Source organism: Strigops habroptila, chromosome Z, assembly GCF_004027225.2.
Source record: "Strigops habroptila isolate Jane chromosome Z, bStrHab1.2.pri, whole genome shotgun sequence".
NCBI classification, from domain to species: Eukaryota; Metazoa; Chordata; class Aves; order Psittaciformes; family Psittacidae; genus Strigops; species Strigops habroptila.
The window spans coordinates 38998666-39017807 of NC_044302.2; the positions used below are offsets into that span (position 1 = coordinate 38998666).

The window sequence follows — 19142 nt, forward strand, 5'->3', positions numbered from 1 at the left end:
ATAAAAAATTTCTTTGGCAAACTACCTGTGACTTCTGTATGTTCCATTAGAACAGTCAGTAAAATAAATCCTCATGTATTTGGATCTTTCTCATCAAACTGTAGCAGTGTTCAAATGGAAAATGATCAATATAATCAAAGCAAATATAAACATACATATCTGAAATAAATAAATGTGTCAAGTAAAGATTGTGTAGTAGTTTGCTTTTGGATGTTGTGCTGTATGACACATTTGCAGAATGTACTCATAGTTTACTGGAAATAAAGTGAGTTTAGTAAGAGATTGTATTTTATCTGAAAGGTTCAAAGAACTTTTAGTAAAGGGATCATGACATTTTTGACAGAATATGGACTAGGTCTTAGCAGATTGCTAAGCACATTGCCAGTGTTTGGCAAGTAACAATAAATGGTAATTTAAAATTGCATTTATATTTTTATTTATTTATTTTTATTTATTTATTTCTACACATTTTAAAGCTGAAAAGGGACCACTAAACATTAAAGCAATTCTTGACTCAACTGATTGACTGAACCAAAATCGTGGTACTGGACACTGTCTCACTATCAAATGAACACCAGAAAGACCAACAAAACACTTAAGGTTTGAAGATGAAACAGTGAAGTATAAAAAGTATTTGCACTCAGCACGTCCTATTAACACCATCTTTATTTCCTTTTTACAAAAAATAGAAATAACAACAGACAAAACATACTCAAAAAAATCAATGCTTTTGCCTTGATCTCACTGAGTTGCTGAGCAGGCAGAGTCCTGGCTGAAACTTTGACAGTATGTGCCCTTGACAAAGGGGAATAAAGATATATGACAATATCTCCATGCAAGACACAAATTACAAAATGTGTTCTGTGGCCCAACAAACATTTTGGAGGTTGCCTGTGTCATAACAATTTTCAGATTGTTACTTTTGCTCATCTATGCCTTCACACAGCACAGCTTACAAGCAAGTTACATATTCACATATATCATAAAAAAGTTTTGTATATGGTCTAACTAACTCCTACAAATTAAGGCATTCTATCAGCTGCTGGTTTGCTGGTGAGGGGTATGTCTCATATTAGTTTTTCAAAAAGGATATCTTTCAGGTATTTCAAACAAAGTGAGACATGTTGAGATGTGGTTTAGAGGAAGAATTCCTGCAGCTCTGGCTCTTCAGTACTCTTTTGACTGTTGGGTTTCTGGCTTTCCCAATTGATGTCATCATGCCTGGAGAAAGAAAGAATAAAATTACTCACTAACAATATAGACGGATTTGCCTTGTGTTTGTATACCCTGTTTTACTCCATTTACAAGTACTGAACTCTAACCAATCTTCCTCTCTCTGCATATTTCTTTGGACATGTACTACACAAAATACTTCTTAATACTGTGGATTCTTACTGACTTTCTTGTAGTTCCTATTCTGAAATCAAAACTGTAAATCAATAGGACAATAAGGAGCTTTTTAAGACATGGCATTAACTGGTACACTGTCATAATGTTTTGGTAATAATGGAAAGAATGCTCAAAAATTCCTTTTCCTTTAGGGAAAAGTACCATAGTGATGAAAAGATCCACTACAACAAACATTAGATATATCCTGTTTGTTTCTGACTCTACCTGTAAGGGAATCATCTAGTCTCCATTAAAAGTCATCAGAAAGAAATAAACACTTTCAGAAGGTGATTCATTGGACTTACTTTATGTGTCTGCGTAAGTAGAACATGATGGCAAAGGCCACAGGAAAACTGGCAAGCAGTAATTCAATTTCTGATATGGTCCCTATATCTCTTTTAACACTGTGATTTAAGTAAAATATCCATTAAAATCATTAATATTAGTAGACACATAGATAAGGATTATTTCTTTACAGTGCATCTTCATCTCCACACTGAGTAAATTTAAATTAAATTAAATAATCTTAGATTCATCTATTGTGTATAAGACTCAGATGATAGCTTGCCAATTAAAGTAGAAAAATTAAACACTAAACATTTGTAACACTCCGTTTCTTCACCTCCTTTCATATGCCCTTGTCCTTAATCCCCAGTATGTTTCCCTCTCTCTTCAATTAACCTTCCAGCTGAAGGATTTTTGACTTAGCATCCAGCCCACAGCAACTTTCAAACAGGTTAAAAGGCTCATTTTTAGTTATTACAGCAGAACAGTAAAACTCCTTTGTTGCTGCAAAGGACAGATACCAGCAGGAGATTTAAAACCCACAGCAAAAGGTAAGAGTATGTGTATAAAATGTTAGCCTTCAACTCACATATCTTGTGACCCTAATTCTTACAAAGCAGAATAGCTTTATTCCAGTCTATAATCACCACAAAAACCCAAATATCCCCAAGAGACTGATACTTAGGATGCTTAGATAACCTCATGGTTATTTCAGGATTTAACAGAAGCTGTCCTTCTCAGGGACCATAGCCGTGGGTCCTGATAAGAGGGCATAAGGGATCATTTTGTTTTAAAATCCCCTTAATTCATCTAAATTGCTGTTGCCACATACCCAAAGCAAGAGCAGAAGATAGAATTGAACTAGGGGAGGTAGAATTTGTAGGACTGGGTTTGAGGAGCTAAAAGAGTAGCGCCTAACTTTTTGGCTCTTAACATGCACTGCTGTTATTAAGTATGTTTAGTGTTAACCATGGAGCTTTTTTAAGGGATGCTTTCTAAGTCTAAGATAATTTGCACCAATTAAGTACTTCATTAGCTTAGACTTGTAGTGCTGAAAGACCCTGTGGAGGAGTCCCCCATGTATGGGCTCACTAGGCACTCCGAAGACACTGTTCTGCAGGTCTACAGTTGCACTGTGACCTCAAAGAGGATCATTTTTAGCTAATGCAGGTGTTTGTAGGTTACAGTGTTGAACAGACATGCCTTTTACAACAGTGCCTGCTGAGCTGAAGCAAACATATTACCAATATTACTAACTACTAACGAAATTTCTAATATCTTCTGGTGCCTGTGTCACCACATAAAATACTAAATATCCCCTCATGTAACAGGATGATCATAACAGCTCACAACACAACAACTGTAAATTGTCTGGGACAAGGCCTAAATTACTCTAATATTGATTTTATACTTTAGTAGTTCAAATGGTAACTATTTTATTAGTTATTCAGATAAGCATCCTTTTTCTAGAGTATATATCTGAAGTTGCAATTTATCCAGCGCTATGCCTGGCAGTGGGATATCTGTTAGGTGAGATCCACACACACTTATTTTAGAAGTATGCCCAGTTTACCATCTGACAGCAACCTGATGGTAGATTCTGCTGATTGTCCCTGATGTATGAAGCAATTTTTGCTGTTTATAGCTGCAGCTAAGGGTTTTGTATTGATATGTTGAGTTTGTGTTTACTTTAATATACTGTAGATCTCAGATGATTTAAAGTGTGAGAAGGAACTGTCCATTGGCATACATACAAGATGGAAAAAACTACAAGCATTTGCTTGGAGTTGTAACATGCAAGAAACTAGCCAATCCTTCCAAAAGGGGAAAAAATAACTCAACCCATCCTGCATATCCAAAACTTACCCTAGGGCTTTGAGAAAAATCGGGTGTATAAAATTTTAAAAGGACATTAGAAAATGTAATACAATCCCTTAGTAATAAGCTGTGACCAATTTGAAAAAGTAAGCTACAAAGCCTTGAATTACTTTGGTATTTTGAATGAAAAAATAAAACAAATGAAATAAACAGAAGCTGAAGAAAAAGAAGCTGGAAACTGGTGGGTAGGAATGTCATCTGACTCAAGGTAGATTTTTGCATAATGACTTCAGATCTCAGAAGATGCTAATAAAATTTGCTACATAAGAGTCTAGAGTCATAGTGGGCTAGGGACTATGTCCAGAAATATAACACCCCCCCATAAAACAATCTATAAAGGTTTTAAACACTAAACACCGTACTATTTTCCAGAAAGGTTCTTTTCAGACCAGCTCTGAAATGGTAATTACACAGGCTCTCCAGACCATCCAGGGAAAATCCACATAGTGCCGAAGGGCTTGTAGGGCACATGATGGTGATGTTCTTCAGTTATTTAAATTTCACAGGCTACAGGGCAGCATGCAGCAGACTAATGACAGGAACCAATTTGCTGTTGAAAAACCACAACACATGCTAAAAGGCATCACGAAGGCTGGCTAAAAAGCTCTGAGAACCTCAGGTCTGCATTCTGATTTCCGAAAAGCACAATACATCTTCCATTCTTATATGATTTTTGGAACTCTCATGCCAACAGTCTTTGGCACAGTTTCCCCACTTCTCTCCTAATCTGTGGGTACAATAACACTCTTTCAGCTGTGCCCCTAGTGCACTCTGCTCGTTGTTTCCTAGTATCTGGTTTTCCACATGCCCACCACCACAGGGGCAGCTTCAGGATATCGTGCCTGGATCAGAAGTGTCTGGAGGCACTTCTGGCAAAACCTTCACCACCCCAGCAGGTGAGTCTGCAGCTCTGCAGCAGCAGCCAGACCTCCTCTGTCTCTTGCTGCTTCTGGGGAAATGTCACGCTGCCAGGGATTTCTCACACAAGAGCACTGACATAAGGCAATACCAAATTACAACTACTGGCTACATCTGGGAGATGGCTCTAACATAAGGATGGATTAATGGTTTTGTATTATTCCATGGCCTGGACAGGCAGCTGGGTGTTTTGACTGGAGGCTGCCCACTGATGCTCCCTCAGGCTGCTGCGGTGCAGTCAGTTTTCTGCACTGGAATTTCCCACTTTGCTTTCAGGAGAGAATGAAACTTCTTGGAAACCTTATAGTTCCTCCTGGTTTCACATACACTGTGCCATTGACTTCAGAACAAGACTCCCATTTCCATTATGGAAATTGAGTTTTTAAGTATGGGAAGGTCCCAGCTTTAGAAAAAAATAATAACAACAACAACAACAAAATTAGGCATTTAGAAAAGAGTAACCTGAAAGTAATTTAGGCTTTCAAAATGCAGAATGACTATTTTATAATTTTCCCTTCAAATGTATAATTATGGTGTTAATAGCAGTCATTTCCAGGCCTAATGGAAGGATTTACATCTCAGTTTAACAGAAAAAAATTATCATCCCAAAAATTTGTGAGTGTTGAGTTGAATAAAAATGACAGATAATTTTTACAAAGCATTTGCTTGTAAAATAAAATCCCAATTTGTCAAATATTGTTTTTTCCAGTATATTCTTATGGACTTTGAGGGACTGGTCTCTATCTGCCTGAATAGTCCTGATGGAACATGTCTAAATTAAGGAGTTTGAATACAGTCAAAGTTACCAGACTTTTAAAAAACAGATTTAATGTCAAAGTAAGAAAAATGTGTGAAAACAGGAGAGCACTAGACTTAAAAGTACAGCACTCGGCCTCATGTTCTCTGTATTCTCCATTTAGAGATGAACTGTAGTTGTTTTGCTCTCCGCATGAGAGGAAATTTAATTTCCATTCTCATCTGGTACTTGATTTTCATTCAACAGGGGCTGAATACTCAGCCAAAGTGTGCTATACTCCCTGGTGGATTTACAAGTATGAATACTTTCTTTACTTACTTGGAACTCAAAATCTGTAGCCAGTTCAATGGTGACATCAGCAGAAATCCATCATACATTTCTGCTTTTCTAGGAATTTAGATATCCATCTGTTCATCTATTTCCTCTCTTATTTATCAATTACAGTATTTCAGTTATGAATAATGTTAGCAAAGACATGCAATTTGAAAAAGCAAACCAACACTGATGCTAAATATCACCATGCATAAGCACGTACCAAGCATAGTTACACAGAAGTTCTTCATTCAGCATGCTAGACGAAAGACTGGTGTAGTTGAAGTAAGGACCCTAAGGAAGTACAACATCATATCAGTTAAAAACATGCACTGAGCTCACTACATGCATAACATGGAAGTCAACCAAAACATGCAGTCAGATAGCCACAATAACATTTTAACAGATTTCTTTTTGAATTAGTAAATAAAGCTGAATCTGTTACCTTTTTGAGATGTGTGCTGTGGTTCCTTGGTTTGGTATGAAAATGTATTCTTCCCATAATTTTGATTGGCAACAATGACATGCAAACATGGCCTTTTCACAGATGTGTTTTAGAGTGTAAGTGTCAATACTGTTACAATTACCCCATCCAACTCTTCAAACTTCTTAGGGAACTATGAAAACTTCTCATGACCTTGCATTCTTATCAGAACATCTTTGAACACAGACCATCTTTTCTTTGTCACTATAAAATCTGAAAATCACTCTTATAAAAAAAATTGCCACTGTGTTATTAAAATAATTCTATGTTAAATTGGCTGTTCAACTAGATGGTGTATGTCTTTTAAAGGCTCGAATCAGTAGTTCGTACTGTGATTCTGAGTAAACTTTAATAAATGCAGTCCCACTTCAATGCAGCTTATGAGGTCTCACTTGAATTTTGCATTTCATCTCACATTCTGCTGTTCTAGCGCTACCTGCTAACATGCACTACTCACAGTTTCCCAGTTCTCTGTTTCCACTCTTTCTTTTCCATGCTCATTTTGCCACCTCTATGCCTAAGATTTTCCTGTGTTTTATTCCCATTACCTTGTCATACTTTTTACAGTATATAATTCACTATTCCTCCTCCTCCTTTTGTCCTGCTTTATGTACTTTTTTCATCTTGAAATTATTCTTTTGCCTCATGTCTTTCCATACACCCATTCCTTCCCACCCTGTCTTTCACAGAGGATTAAAGCATGTACTGTTGCCTCTCACTCAACTCTTTATTGTATCTCCAGATGCTCGCACTTATCTCTGCTCTACAAACTCACTGTGCTCACAGTATTTCCTACCTGTCTCTTTCATTTAACACTTCTTCCTTTCCCTTGGAAGATACATTTGTTCAAAGTGTTTTCTCCTTTCTATTGAACAGGAGAGCCAGACTCCTAACTGGAGACACCCCTCTTTCTTTTGGGATCTAAGAAAGGGCACTCTTGGGGATCACCTGGATCCAGTGTATTTTGCTACAGACCAGTGTGATATGCTCTGCCACAAAAAGACTCCATGCTATGAGAAAAGGGTGGGCAAAGAAGGGTACTGATGGCTTCAACACGTAGGGGAGGGCTGTAGCTCCAACAGAGGTAGGAAGGACCATCTCTGCTATTCTTCCTCTTTGTATTCTACCACTTAATTTTATCCTGTTGCTCTCATCAGTGTTGGCTATAGAACAGGACAGGGCTAGACCTTCAATTATTTACTCCTCAGAATTCCCATGGATTCAAATGTGACATTCTTGTTGTTTGACTTGTCATTCAGAGCAACAACAAACATCATCTCCAAGTGAATCATGTCTCTGTGGAAAGCTTTCAACACAGAATATGTGAACCGTGTGCACCAAGAATACAGACTCTGCACATAAGCAATACCTGCGTAAATATTCTTTGGAAAAGCCTTCAAAAATTAAAACAAAGGTGGGCTTTCTACAGATCAAATAGAGCAAAGTATTTGTGTGCATCCTTTTGCTACAGGAAGGCAGGAAGAGGAAGCTGTCAAACTTATATGCTACTTAAAGAGATAAGAGAAAAAGAAAGGCCCTTCCTCCTTTCAGTGCACTCACTGGCTTGTTTTTTCCTTTTGTGAGAGCTGCTGGATTTCCCTTGCTGTCTGCCGTCTTCCTTCCTAATGAGGTAAAAGGCAGTGTCGATGAGGTTTTGATTAGGTTTGCTGTTTGACAGTTGTTGTTGTTATTTTGGTTGCCACTCAGTGTCTCCATTATGGACCGAAAGGTTCCAAAAGGCTTTTTCAGCTGATCCCCTGCTGTCTCGCCAGAAGCAGGTGGAGCCCGAGCAAGCCCTTTGCCCCGGTCTTTATCCTTTTCCTCATTTAGTTCTGGTTCTGCTAGCTCCACCTGCACCACAGGCTCCTCGAAAGTTACTCGGAGTTTCAAATTTTGGGAGGTTCTGCGCTTTGAAGACGGAGACTTGAGAGCACTCTTAGGGCTGGTGGCAACCTTTTGAGCAGCATCCATGCTGGATGGAGAGTTGTCTCCACAAAACTGGCTCTGAGGTATGGCACCAGGCTGATAGGGTGCTTCATTATCTGGATCACTGCTCTCTGAAGTAGGGGAAGGACTGTGGCCATCCACAGACTTGGAGACCCTGATACCAAAAGGGAAGCGGCGTCCCCCTGCGGAAGTATGTTTCTTAATCATCAGGTGCAAACTCTCTGTGCTCTCAACACTCTCCACTATGGGCTGAGGCCTTGGTTTGTCAGTTCTTTTCATAGGGGTGTTCTTGTGGTCCTCAGAATTAGCTGAGTCTGTGTCAGACTCGCTGAGCGACCTCTGCATCAGTTGCCTCAGTCTGGCTAACTTCAGCTCCCTTTTCTCTGGCAAAATCTTCTTCACGTTCTTGGAGGATGCATGAGCATCCTGAAATTCCAAAGTCAGCTTTTCCTGCATACAGACATTTTCAGAGATTTCCTTCCCCAACAACTGGCGCAAGATTTTATCTGAGTCCTCATCTTTTGTCTTGGCTCGAGTGCGACTAGAAGTTCCCAAGCTGCCAAGAATCTGAATCCCATCTTGGGTGTTCAATTTACTTTTTGGTGGAGACAATTCATCAGCTTCAGATGGTTTCCATGGGGGTTTGCCAGAAGCAGGAGATGATGGTAAGCTTAAAGAAAAAAAGAGGAGAAAATACCACAGCCAAATTAATGGACATAAAAAACGTGAAATTGCCGTTTCCAGTGTACGTTTCTGTCCCAGCTTATTGTTACTTACCCTTTTCATTGCTATCAACATGGAATTCATTAATATGATGCCACAGCAAAGATTACACAGGGAAGGATGTAGCTCTGCTTCCACTCCTAATTAGGATTTCAGTTTCTTCACTTTCTCTTACAAAGAAAACTCCTTGAAATTAAAACTTAGAATGGTCTTTTCAATGCCAAAGATGACTTTATGAGGAAAACTTTAGAGAAACTACTATTTCCTATTTGTGGGAGTTGACGTATTTTAAAAGGTGAAAAAACCCCGCAAGGCCAAATGCCTACTATCCAAGTCACATCATAATACAAAAATGGGTTATTCTAAATACTGTGAAATTACCAGCTCTCTGCATAGCAATGGTTTAATAAATCTAAACTTCATCTGTTATTAAGTCTGGCCATATAAGACCTCTTAAAGAGTCAAGGTGATTTGCACTCAAAACCTTTTCATATATGAAATACTGAAAAGTATTAAAAAGGTGACATGAATTTATTTCAAAACTATTAGATTAATGAATGAAGTTTAGAACTCCAAATGTTAAAGAACAAGGAAACAGCAATCTCAAGCAAGTCTGATGTCCAATGAACATAAATTAGAGAGACCATTTCTTTCCCCGTGACATATGCCAGAGCTCATAATACTCCACATTCTTATTTTAAACCACTTTTCCTCTAAGCAAGGGTAAGGTGACAAAATTAAGGTTAGTACAAGGCAGTGAATTCATAAAATTAATTTCTTTTTTCACAAGCAACTTCTGTTCTGATGAGTCCATAGTCCTCATAGTGTATAAAACTCACATGCCTGTATTAGCCACCTCATCTTCAATCCATTTTCCACTTCTTCTCCTGTGGCAAACTGAAACAAACACATGCATGTATCTACCACAGACATTCCTAGTAAAAGGGATAGGTTCTCTTAGATCTGCTACTGGCTGCTTGGATGACAATAATATCCACAAGTGAGCTCTAGCTGGAAGGAAAAGTAGTATCCAATTGTGAAATAAAACATTAAATAATAGAGTATAATTTTCAGACTTCCTTACTTAACTAACAAGATACTGAAACCTACCCTTTTACAGGAATAATGAATGATGAGAGATCTGCTCTCACATGATCTTATCTGATACTTAAAGTAAAATAGTCCTGGTTCTCACCAGTACTTAGATGTGAGACTCCTTCGAAAGACCAGTCAGCAAAAATCACAGAAACCAAATAAGCTGGAACAGAGATTGGTCTCATTGTTCCTGTTGAGCTGGCAGACAGGGAAGACAGAGACCACAATATTAAAAAAAGGGACAAAACAACTCTTTTCAGTGTGGTTTTCTATTTTAGCAGGAGTTTGGAGTTTAAAGCCGTTTCCTAGCTGAAATTCCTTTATGCATGCATCTCCAACCCCAATGTCTTTGTTATCTACTCCTGTAACTTTTTGCACTTGTCTGAAGCACTGACATATGAAATTCAGCAACATGGAGCACTTGTCCAGAAAAGTGCTTGAGATTCTGTGAGAGTGGAAAAAAAGCAGTCACTGAACGTATGAATTCATACTTGATGACCCAAAGCTCTGACCATCAATAACTGCAGAAGCTTTTATGCTGACTTTACATTTTAACATATATGAAACTCCATAACAACTCTGAAACAAGGAGAAGCACTGTATATGTCTTCCAGAGAGGAAACTGAATTAGAAGATTATGACAAACTGAGTCCTATTTGCATTTGAGTTATTTAATTCCTTTCAAAGTTTTCTTCAGATTGCTGTCAGAGAGAAGTCATGTGCTTGCCTGACTTCCATGCATCACACTGGAAGTCTGTGGCAGAAGTCACAGAGATATGTTAGTAGGCCCCAGATCCAGTACTCTGTCTCTACTTTCCTCCTCACTCAGTTTGTGTCTATTTCTGGGACTTCTGACAGGATGTGTAAACAATACATAAAGTTTTTGGAATTTTGACTTTTTATACAACCTAATGCAGTCAAAAGATTTAAGGTGCATAAGGAGTCTTATTAACCTGAAAGCAGGTTTTGTTGGTAACTGGATGAATTACTGCTGGCAGTATTGTATGGTGGACCTCTACAAGATCAAACTTCCCAACTTTTTTAGCAGTTTCTATGATCCTCTTCTATTCATCTAATACAAAATACATTCTGTTCTACTGTAAATCTGATTTTCACTCTGTTGGGACATAGGGACTCTTCATTTCATAGCAAAAATTTCCAATATTTATATGACATTACACACTTTTAAATTCTAGAAGTTTAGCTTTTTGTAAAAAAACCCCCAACATCCACATTTTCTTTACAGAACACATACTATTTAGGCAGGTCATAGATTCTTCTGACAACTGATGTACCATGAAACAGCGCAAATCCAGGCTGCAGCACAATTCCAGTCACCTTACCTTGGAGACGTGGGCAGTGACTTGCCCTCTGACCGCTGGGCTTCTAAAAGCTGCTGGAGTTGGTTCTGTAATGTAACACGTTCCACCGTCTGCCTGCAAGAAAATGTAAGACTGTTTACCTTGAATTGTAAAACCATCAGAATTAGTAAGCTACAGGATAACCGATACTACCCATTCAACTTTGTATTCAAAAAATAAGTCCTTTTCACCTATACTTTACATAGTAAGTAAAAAGAGAAATTAGAAATAATAACACAGAGCTTGCACTTGTCTCTGAATTCCTGTGGATGTTTTGTGATCACTGTACAAGACCAACTGAGATACCTGTCAAAGACTATTATACTTCATATAAGGACAATGTGGCCTCACAGAAAATAATAGTCCGGAAAAAAAGATATGGCAGAACAAATGTAGGGCCACTTGATTCTTACTTGTATGTGTAAAGGAAGAGGAAAGAGACAGATTAAGAAGTCACTTCCTACATTTGGTAGCTCGTTTTTACTCAGCTAAATGATAGCTCAGACAACTGCTCTCTACTCTTCTGTCTACAAACAAACTCAGAGAGGAGCCTTTACCCACTGGTCTAATCTTCTTCACCTGCAGAACGGAGCTAAGTATGACCTCTGTGTATTCAGGGGAGTAGGAAAAAACCACATCTGCTTGCTGCCCAAACTTATCACAGGTCCTACCTGTGCTCTACGCCAACCTTACACGCAGTAGTGCTGTACCTACTGTAGCCTTCAGTGTGGTGTGATCTGCACTCATTTGTAAAGAACTTTAGAGACCAATATTTAAAAAATTGTGATAGTCAATATTAATTGTTAGTAGTATGAAAGTGGCATCCATACAACAGACTCCATTCACCATAGAAATGTTACCATAATCTCTCTTATCCTGCCACATACTTATTTCCATAGGAAGGACTCAGTTGAACAAGATAACCTGCAAACCCTCAATGAAGGTATAGATCTATTTGCCTAAAAAAGTTCTTCTCCCCTTCCCCTCCCATCCAATTTAGACCTTCCATTCTAAAATCAAAACACCCACACCTTTAGCTTGTCAACCACTACAGGTAACATTCCGTCTTGTTTAGTGTCCTCTAAGTTCCAGTGCTTCTAAACACTGCACAGACAGAATTATTGGCAAACTACTAAACCCAAGTGACTTACAGCTTTTTGTTACTGTACGTATAGTACCTTTCACCTGGAATATAATTGGTACATTTGGTTTTATTTCCTGGTCCTCGTAAAATGACCATGTGAAAATGACTTTTTATCTGCTTCTTCCAGGCTCTGCTTCTGTTGCTGTAGAGGTAATACGTTTTTAGTACTTTAATTCGTGTTGGATCTGCAGAACTAATACAGTTCTCCACTAGTGAGCTGGACTCTTTCCTAGCTCACATGCCATCAGCAGAAGAGTTAGCTGAGTTCCAAATGCAGTCTTTAAAACTGGCAATGTGAAAGCCAGAATGAATCCAGATGACTTTTTAGGCTCGGGGTTGTACTTGCAGGGCTGGCAGAAAAATAAACTTTTTAGGTTTAAGATATCAGAGTGGATCTTGAAACTGCTACAGAAATAAAGGTAGGATCTTGACATACTGAATTGCCATCACATTTTACAATACAGACATGCTTTATGTAGACCCTTTCTTCTTTTAATTTTCCATCTTCCTTCCTCTTGCCTACACACTTCCTTAGATTATTTTAAAATTACTCCTACCATCTGTCAACATTGGCTTATATTGCAACTTCCCAGATACTCTCTTTTAAAAGCCAGGGAAGCTTTCATTTGAGATTAGATTGTGATGCAGTTTATCTGTTCTATTTGCCTTTTATGCTTCCTTCAACTTCTATTTCTAAATATCTAAATAATGTAGCTAACAGCTTCTTATGCTTTTAGCTGTAATGGAAATCTCTGACACTTCTACTGAGTTAAAGTTCTCATCCCACTTAAACATTTTACTGTGCTAAAAGAATCGAAGTTTCCTCCATTTTCACAGTTTAACTAGTTAGCAAATAGCTCACAGAAACCCACACATCTTGCCAGAACTGTCCCTAAAGACATATAACATACACATACCTATCTAACATAACATTGAAAATGTGGGATCATAACTTCTTGGAATATTTAAGATTAAAACCAGACCGATTTAGGAGACAGGATTACTATAGTTTCAGGGGTAAGAGGGTCTACTTACTTTATAATATTTAATGCTCAAATGTTGAAGGTCTTAGCTTAGACAATGTTCACAGCAAGTAATATGTAAGGACCCTTCTGTGTCTACTTAGACAACTGTGGATTCCCACTACCACCTAATGGAATCAGGGAGCTCAATAACTGAACAAGGAACAGTCTGAGGCCTTGGGCTCTACTGAAGTATCTTTCATAGTATGTTGCCTTACTTATCATCTGCTTTGTTTCAAATAAAAGAATAGCCACTCTATGAAGCAGAAAATAGAACAGCTGAACTAAGTAAAAAAGAGACAAATGGATGATTGTGTAGTATATACTGAGTTTCTTACTATATGTCTATATATCACTTACTATCAAAAAAACACCCCAAAATAAAACAACCCCCTCAAAAACCTAACCCAATCCGAAATGACACCAAGCTGTGTGGTTCAGTTGATATGTTGGACGGAGGGGATGCCATCCAGAGGGACCTTGACACGCTTGTGAGGTGGGCCGATGTCAACCTTATGAGTTCAACCAAGCCAAGTGCAAGGTCCTACACCTGGGTTGGGGCAATCCCAGGCACTGCTACAGGTTGGGCGGAGAAACGATTCAGAGCAGCCCTGCAGAGAAGGACTTGAGGGTGTTGGTTGATGAGAAGCTGAACATGAGCTGGCAGTGTGCGTTTGCAGCCCAGAAACCAACCGTATCCTGGGCTGCATCAAAAGAAGTGTGACCAGCAGGTCAAAGGAGGTGATCCTGCCCCTCTACTCTGCTCTCATGAGACCTCACTTGGAGTATTGTGTACAGTTCTGGTGTCCTCAACATAAAAAGGACATGGAGCTGTTGGAGCAAGTCCAGAGGAGGGCCACGAGGATGATAAGAAGGCTGGAGCACCTCCTGTCTGAAGACAGGCCGAGAGAGTGGGGTCTGTTCAGCCTGGAGAAGAGAAGGCGGTGTGGAGACCTCATAGCAGCCTTCCAGTATCTGAAGGGGGTCTATAAGGATGCTGGGGAAGGACTCTTCCTTAGGGACTGTAGTGGTAGGACAAGCGGTAGGTAATGGCTTCAAACTTAAACAGGGGAAGTTTAGATTCGATATAAGGAAGAAGTTCTTTACAGTGAGGGTGGTGAAGCACTGGAATGGGTTGCCCAGGGAGGTTGTGGATGCTCCATCCGTGGCGGTGTCCAAGGTCAGTTTGGACAGAGCCTTGGGTGACATGGTTTAGTGCAAGGTGTCCCTGCCCATGATCTTACGGTCCTTTCCAACCCTTACTATTCTATGATTCTGTGATTTCTATAAAACCTCAGAACACACTAGCAACTTGCACACACCTTGGCATATCTCTGCAATAACTTTTTTATTCAGTTGTTTTTACAGCTATTCCTACGATTTTTCAGGAAAATCATGGATTTTGTTTACAGAACACAGAAAAGTGTGTTTACAGAGCACAGAAAAGAGGATATTAAACCACTTTCTCATCTTCATCTTTTGACTCATGTTTGCTTTGATCTTTGCCTTGATAGAGATTTTGGCTTGCATATCAAAAGGATTAACAAGTCTCTCACTGATTAATTGCTTTGCACATCCAGGCCCATAAATGTAGGACAGTGCAACTCTTTGGGAATGCAAGTAGAACGGTCTGTCATCCAGCAGCACTGTAAAAGTAGTCTAGGGGAGCATTAATTTTATGTCATTAGTTCTGACCTGATCTCTTCAGGCCAGGAAAGTCCAAATACAAATCATTACTGCTAATGTCATCAGTGCTAGAAACCATGTATTTGTGCAGGTAAGAATTTTCTACACTGGCATCTAAGGTTTTTTAGGCAGATGAAATCAGTAAGGGAATAACTAAGATTTTAAGACTTACGGAGATCTCAGGAAGTAAAATGAAAGCAAATATTTTGTATAGACTCTGCAAGAAACTTTTGTGTCCTAAGAATTTTGTTTAATTCAGAAAGTCCTACTGGATTGAGAAAACTTCTATAATTAGCAAGACATGCAAACCTAAGCTTTTATTTTTAAACCAGTAACAGCTGGGGTTTTTTGTTCCTTCCCTCTTTTGAGGAAAAGCCCCAGTTAATACTCTGTGAAGATTCAATGGAGCGTTTGTAGTTACAACTTATTTCCTTCTTTCAAACATAAAGGCTTTTCTACCTGAATGGAGACTTAGACCCAACTCAAAAGGTTTTGCTATACTTCTCTGTATTTGTCATCTGAGCTGCTTTGGGTCAAAGAGCTGAAAGATGTGAGAACTCTGGCAAAATATGATTTTACTGTTTTGGTTGTGTGCCTTCTTTTCAGGAATGGCTCCAAAAAGTGTGATGAATTGGGATCACTTCTCTCTAGAACTGCTCTATATGCCTTGATGACTGGGAGGGCTCATGAGAAGAGAACAAAAGATGGTACTTCCTTCTTTGGTTTAGGACCTTTGAAAACACGTCTTGCTAGATGCTGGTCTAAGACAGTTTCTGTGCTGTTGTTCTTGCATGATATCAACCACTCTGGTCTTCCTGTAGTTGGGGACATACAGTATTATCAGAGAGAGACTCCTAAGCACCCAGAATAAAAGAAGACTGCATGATCAGCTCGTGTTTACAGCACTTGACGGAAGGCTCGGAAGCACATTAGAGCTTTATGTGTTGATATGAACCATTCAAGTAATCTATCATAATGCAATCACAGCTCCTCTGTTTCTAGAACATTGCCTATTAACACCAGCAGAAGTAGGTGGAAGAAATATAGGAAAGCCAGCTCATCTGCCCAAGTTAGAGCTATCCCTGTGTAAATGTAGTTTGAAGTGATTAAGCATCAACTGGACTTCCATCTGTCGCCATCTGGTGCTTTCAGGATTTTCAGAGCTGCTGTAGCCAATGAATTTTCCTGCTACGCTAGAGGTAAGTATGCTTGAGAAGATGTCGATGCCCAGGCATGTACTTCCTTGGATTTTTATGCAGGATGCGGCTGCAAAGCAATGCAAGAGTTTTCTGTCATCCTCTCTAGCTCCTGAACATGGGCCTCTGAACATGGTCTGTTGCTTCTACCAGAGCCACTCACGTCCTGAAGCTTGCAGCCCAAATAGCCACACAGAAGCTGTTCTTTCAAGCAGAAAATAGAATATTTCACTGCTTCAGTAAACTGCAACAGGAATGCACAAGAGACTCAGTCTCTTTGAGATGAGGAAGAAAAGACTGATGCTGCACTTACTGAAGCTAAATCTGAAGCCTGAAAAAATAGGCTGCTGAAAGGAAGCAGCTTTAACCCCAGCTGAGACAAGTAAAGGAACCCATCAGGAGCCAGATAAGAATAATTTAAATGACTTCCTATATGTGCAGTCTGTGAGATGACAGGGAGAGATTTGGAAAAGTGGTAATATTTTTGTCAGAACTAGACTATTTCTATGGGGGTAATCAGCCTGCTGGCTGACATAACAAGTCTTTCTTTTCCATATAAGAAATAACACTTATATCAAGTACTGGATGAGCACTGAAGAGAACTGAAACATGGAGAATTTGAGGTTGCCATTCCTGCTTCCGGTGTGTGCATTTTTTTCCTGCTGAGTTATGGGGATAATAAATTTCATTATATATTGAGATGAATCAGATGGTAATGAAGGCTACTCAGGAAATATCCTATGTTCTGGATTTTTTCCTTGTGTATTTTAGTATTTCTCAGCACATGAACCAACTAAAAAACACCTGGTACGGAGGATTATCAGAAATTATTTTCACAGCTTGTGGTGGCTGACCAGCTCTTCATCATGTATCTAAGTTGAAACAACATTAGGTCAGTGCTGATGCTTTCTAAGACTTACGAGACTATCAACATGCTAAGTCACAGTAACTGCATGTACAATAAAAGCAAGCAGTTGCATAAATTCATGTTTCAAAATAACAGGCTCTTTACAGAATGTTTATTAAAAACCATACTAAAATATTAAAACCAGCTCCTATGAAGAAAAAACAGAACATATTTCCTGAGAAGCCATTATGGGCTTCGGTGACCTTTCAAGTCCAAAAAAACCACCTCGACTATTTCCATTACTTCTCCCAACATCAACCTCCACCACTGTAACTGGGAAGAGCCACTCACTGTATATAAAAGCATGCTACGTGAACAGAAATTATTATCAGCAATGATGTGATCCCTAGGTATGCAAACGGAAAAGGGACCGGATTGCTCCATATATACCCTGTTCCGCTCCCACTCCTTTCATCTATGTTCACAGCAAGCTGCTACAAAGAGAACAGCTGAAAAACTGAGCTGCTAAAGGTGAAGGGGCAAATGCTTGAGAGCAGGAAAAAGTGGAGAAATATGACTTGAAAGTATCATATGTAAGAAGCAGAAAACAGACACTGCTAATAAATTGAAGATAAAGTACGGTATTGTTCTAAGAATGATCCCAGTGCTAGCAATGAAACACTTACTCCTTCAGCTGCTTAGTTAGCTTGACCACCTGAGAGGCCAATGACATACATGTCTCCACAACTACCAAGTAGCGGGAACACATGGTGTGCCCATGTCGCTCAGCACTTTGTGAGGGTTTCTCTCCCACGTGGTTTTGCATGGTGACATTTGCTCCATATTCAACCAATGTCTGTAAAAATACAAAAGGAAACATTGACATCTCTAAATGTCTCTGCTCTGACTTCTAGTCAACCACAATAGCGGCTGGGCCCAAATCACTCCTGAATAAAATGCTCAGAAATGCTGGTCTAAGCCAATCATTTTTAAAAGTCAGTCACTGACAAGTCTGTATGCAGACTGAGCTCAAAACACATACCACTAAAATCTATCAGTCATGTGCAAGGAGAACACAGAAGAATGAGCTGTTGTTCAAAAGAACTATGAAAAGGTTATATTCTTCCTTCCTCTCCCTTTGCAGTTCTACTCAATCTTCTGCTCACTTGTTTGTACAGTACAGCATGACTTGTAGCATTCATACAGGAAGTGGGACTACCAAATGAAAGCACAGGACTTACTTTCAGGCACCTATTGGTTATCTCCTGAGCCACAGTAACAAAAGTTTTTCAGATGCATATGTCTATGCATTACTGAACATTTTGCTAAATTTGCACATGGTAGTCTTAAAAAAGAAGACACAGGCAACTGCAAATCATAGGACTTGATAACAACAGGGTCCAGGGCAGAGTGAACGCATTGCTAGCCAGTTTATAGAAGATGGTGATGAGCTGTAATGGCTTACCAGGTCTGATATCTACTGTTCTCAGGATGTCTGCACTGCATGGCATTGCAACATACCCTTAGAATCTCATTTTAGGAGTGTGTTTACTACAGTATTTGCTGACTCCTTTTCTGGTTTAGTTTTCAATTTCGTACCACAGCAGAATCCCTGAGTTTAAAACATTCAGCAGAGCAGTCTCAATTTCCTGATTCCTTAGCCAAGTGATGTTTGGATACGAAAATATGGCAGATACTTTCCAACAATTCCTTTAGGTCAGATGGGCAAAAATTTCTTTTTGCAGAAAAAAAAAAATCTGTACAACCACTTTTCCTATCTGATTAGGTCTTCTTTTTTTTCTTAGTTGGTGTTGTTGCTGTTGTTGCTGTTGTTTTTGGTTTTGTTTGTTTGCTTGGGGTTCTTTTGTATGTGTTTTTTTTAATGCTGAAAGAAGTCTCATTTTAATGCTGAAAGAAGTGCAAAGAAGTCTCTCTTTGCACTTGTTTGGTTACCCCCTCTGTTCTGTTTTAAAGATATACTCAAATATGTGCTAACTTTTAGTCTTTAAGAGAAATAATGGCTTATACTTTGATGTATACTTCTGCGTTACTCACAGTACTAGCAAAAAAATCTAGCTTGTTGCTGAAGAACTGTCCA

The 19142-nt window shown here is 39.0% G+C and overlaps 1 protein-coding gene across 8 annotated transcripts in view; it reads right to left on the reverse strand.

The window, feature by feature from the left end:
• Nucleotides 1-648: 648 nt before the first annotated feature.
• SNCAIP (synuclein alpha interacting protein) overlaps nt 649-19142 on the reverse strand; it is an 86399-nt gene continuing 67905 nt past the window's right edge. For 4 of the 8 annotated variants that reach the window (XM_030470138.1, XM_030470142.1, XM_030470136.1 and 1 more), the window contains 6 exons: nt 17731-17900; nt 11132-11224; nt 7584-8640; nt 5763-5833; nt 1695-1793; nt 649-1221 (listed from right to left, as the gene is read on the reverse strand). In XM_030470138.1, the coding sequence (XP_030325998.1) occupies nt 1137-1221; nt 1695-1793; nt 5763-5833; nt 7584-8640; nt 11132-11224; nt 17731-17900 (1575 nt within the window). In that variant the 3' untranslated portion in view covers nt 649-1136. Of the gene's footprint in view, nt 1222-1694; nt 4103-5762; nt 5834-7583; nt 8641-11131; nt 11225-17730; nt 17901-19142 lie in introns of those variants that run through there. The other 4 variants (XR_003989154.1, XM_030470139.1, XM_030470140.1 and 1 more) reach the window with 4 other exon arrangements.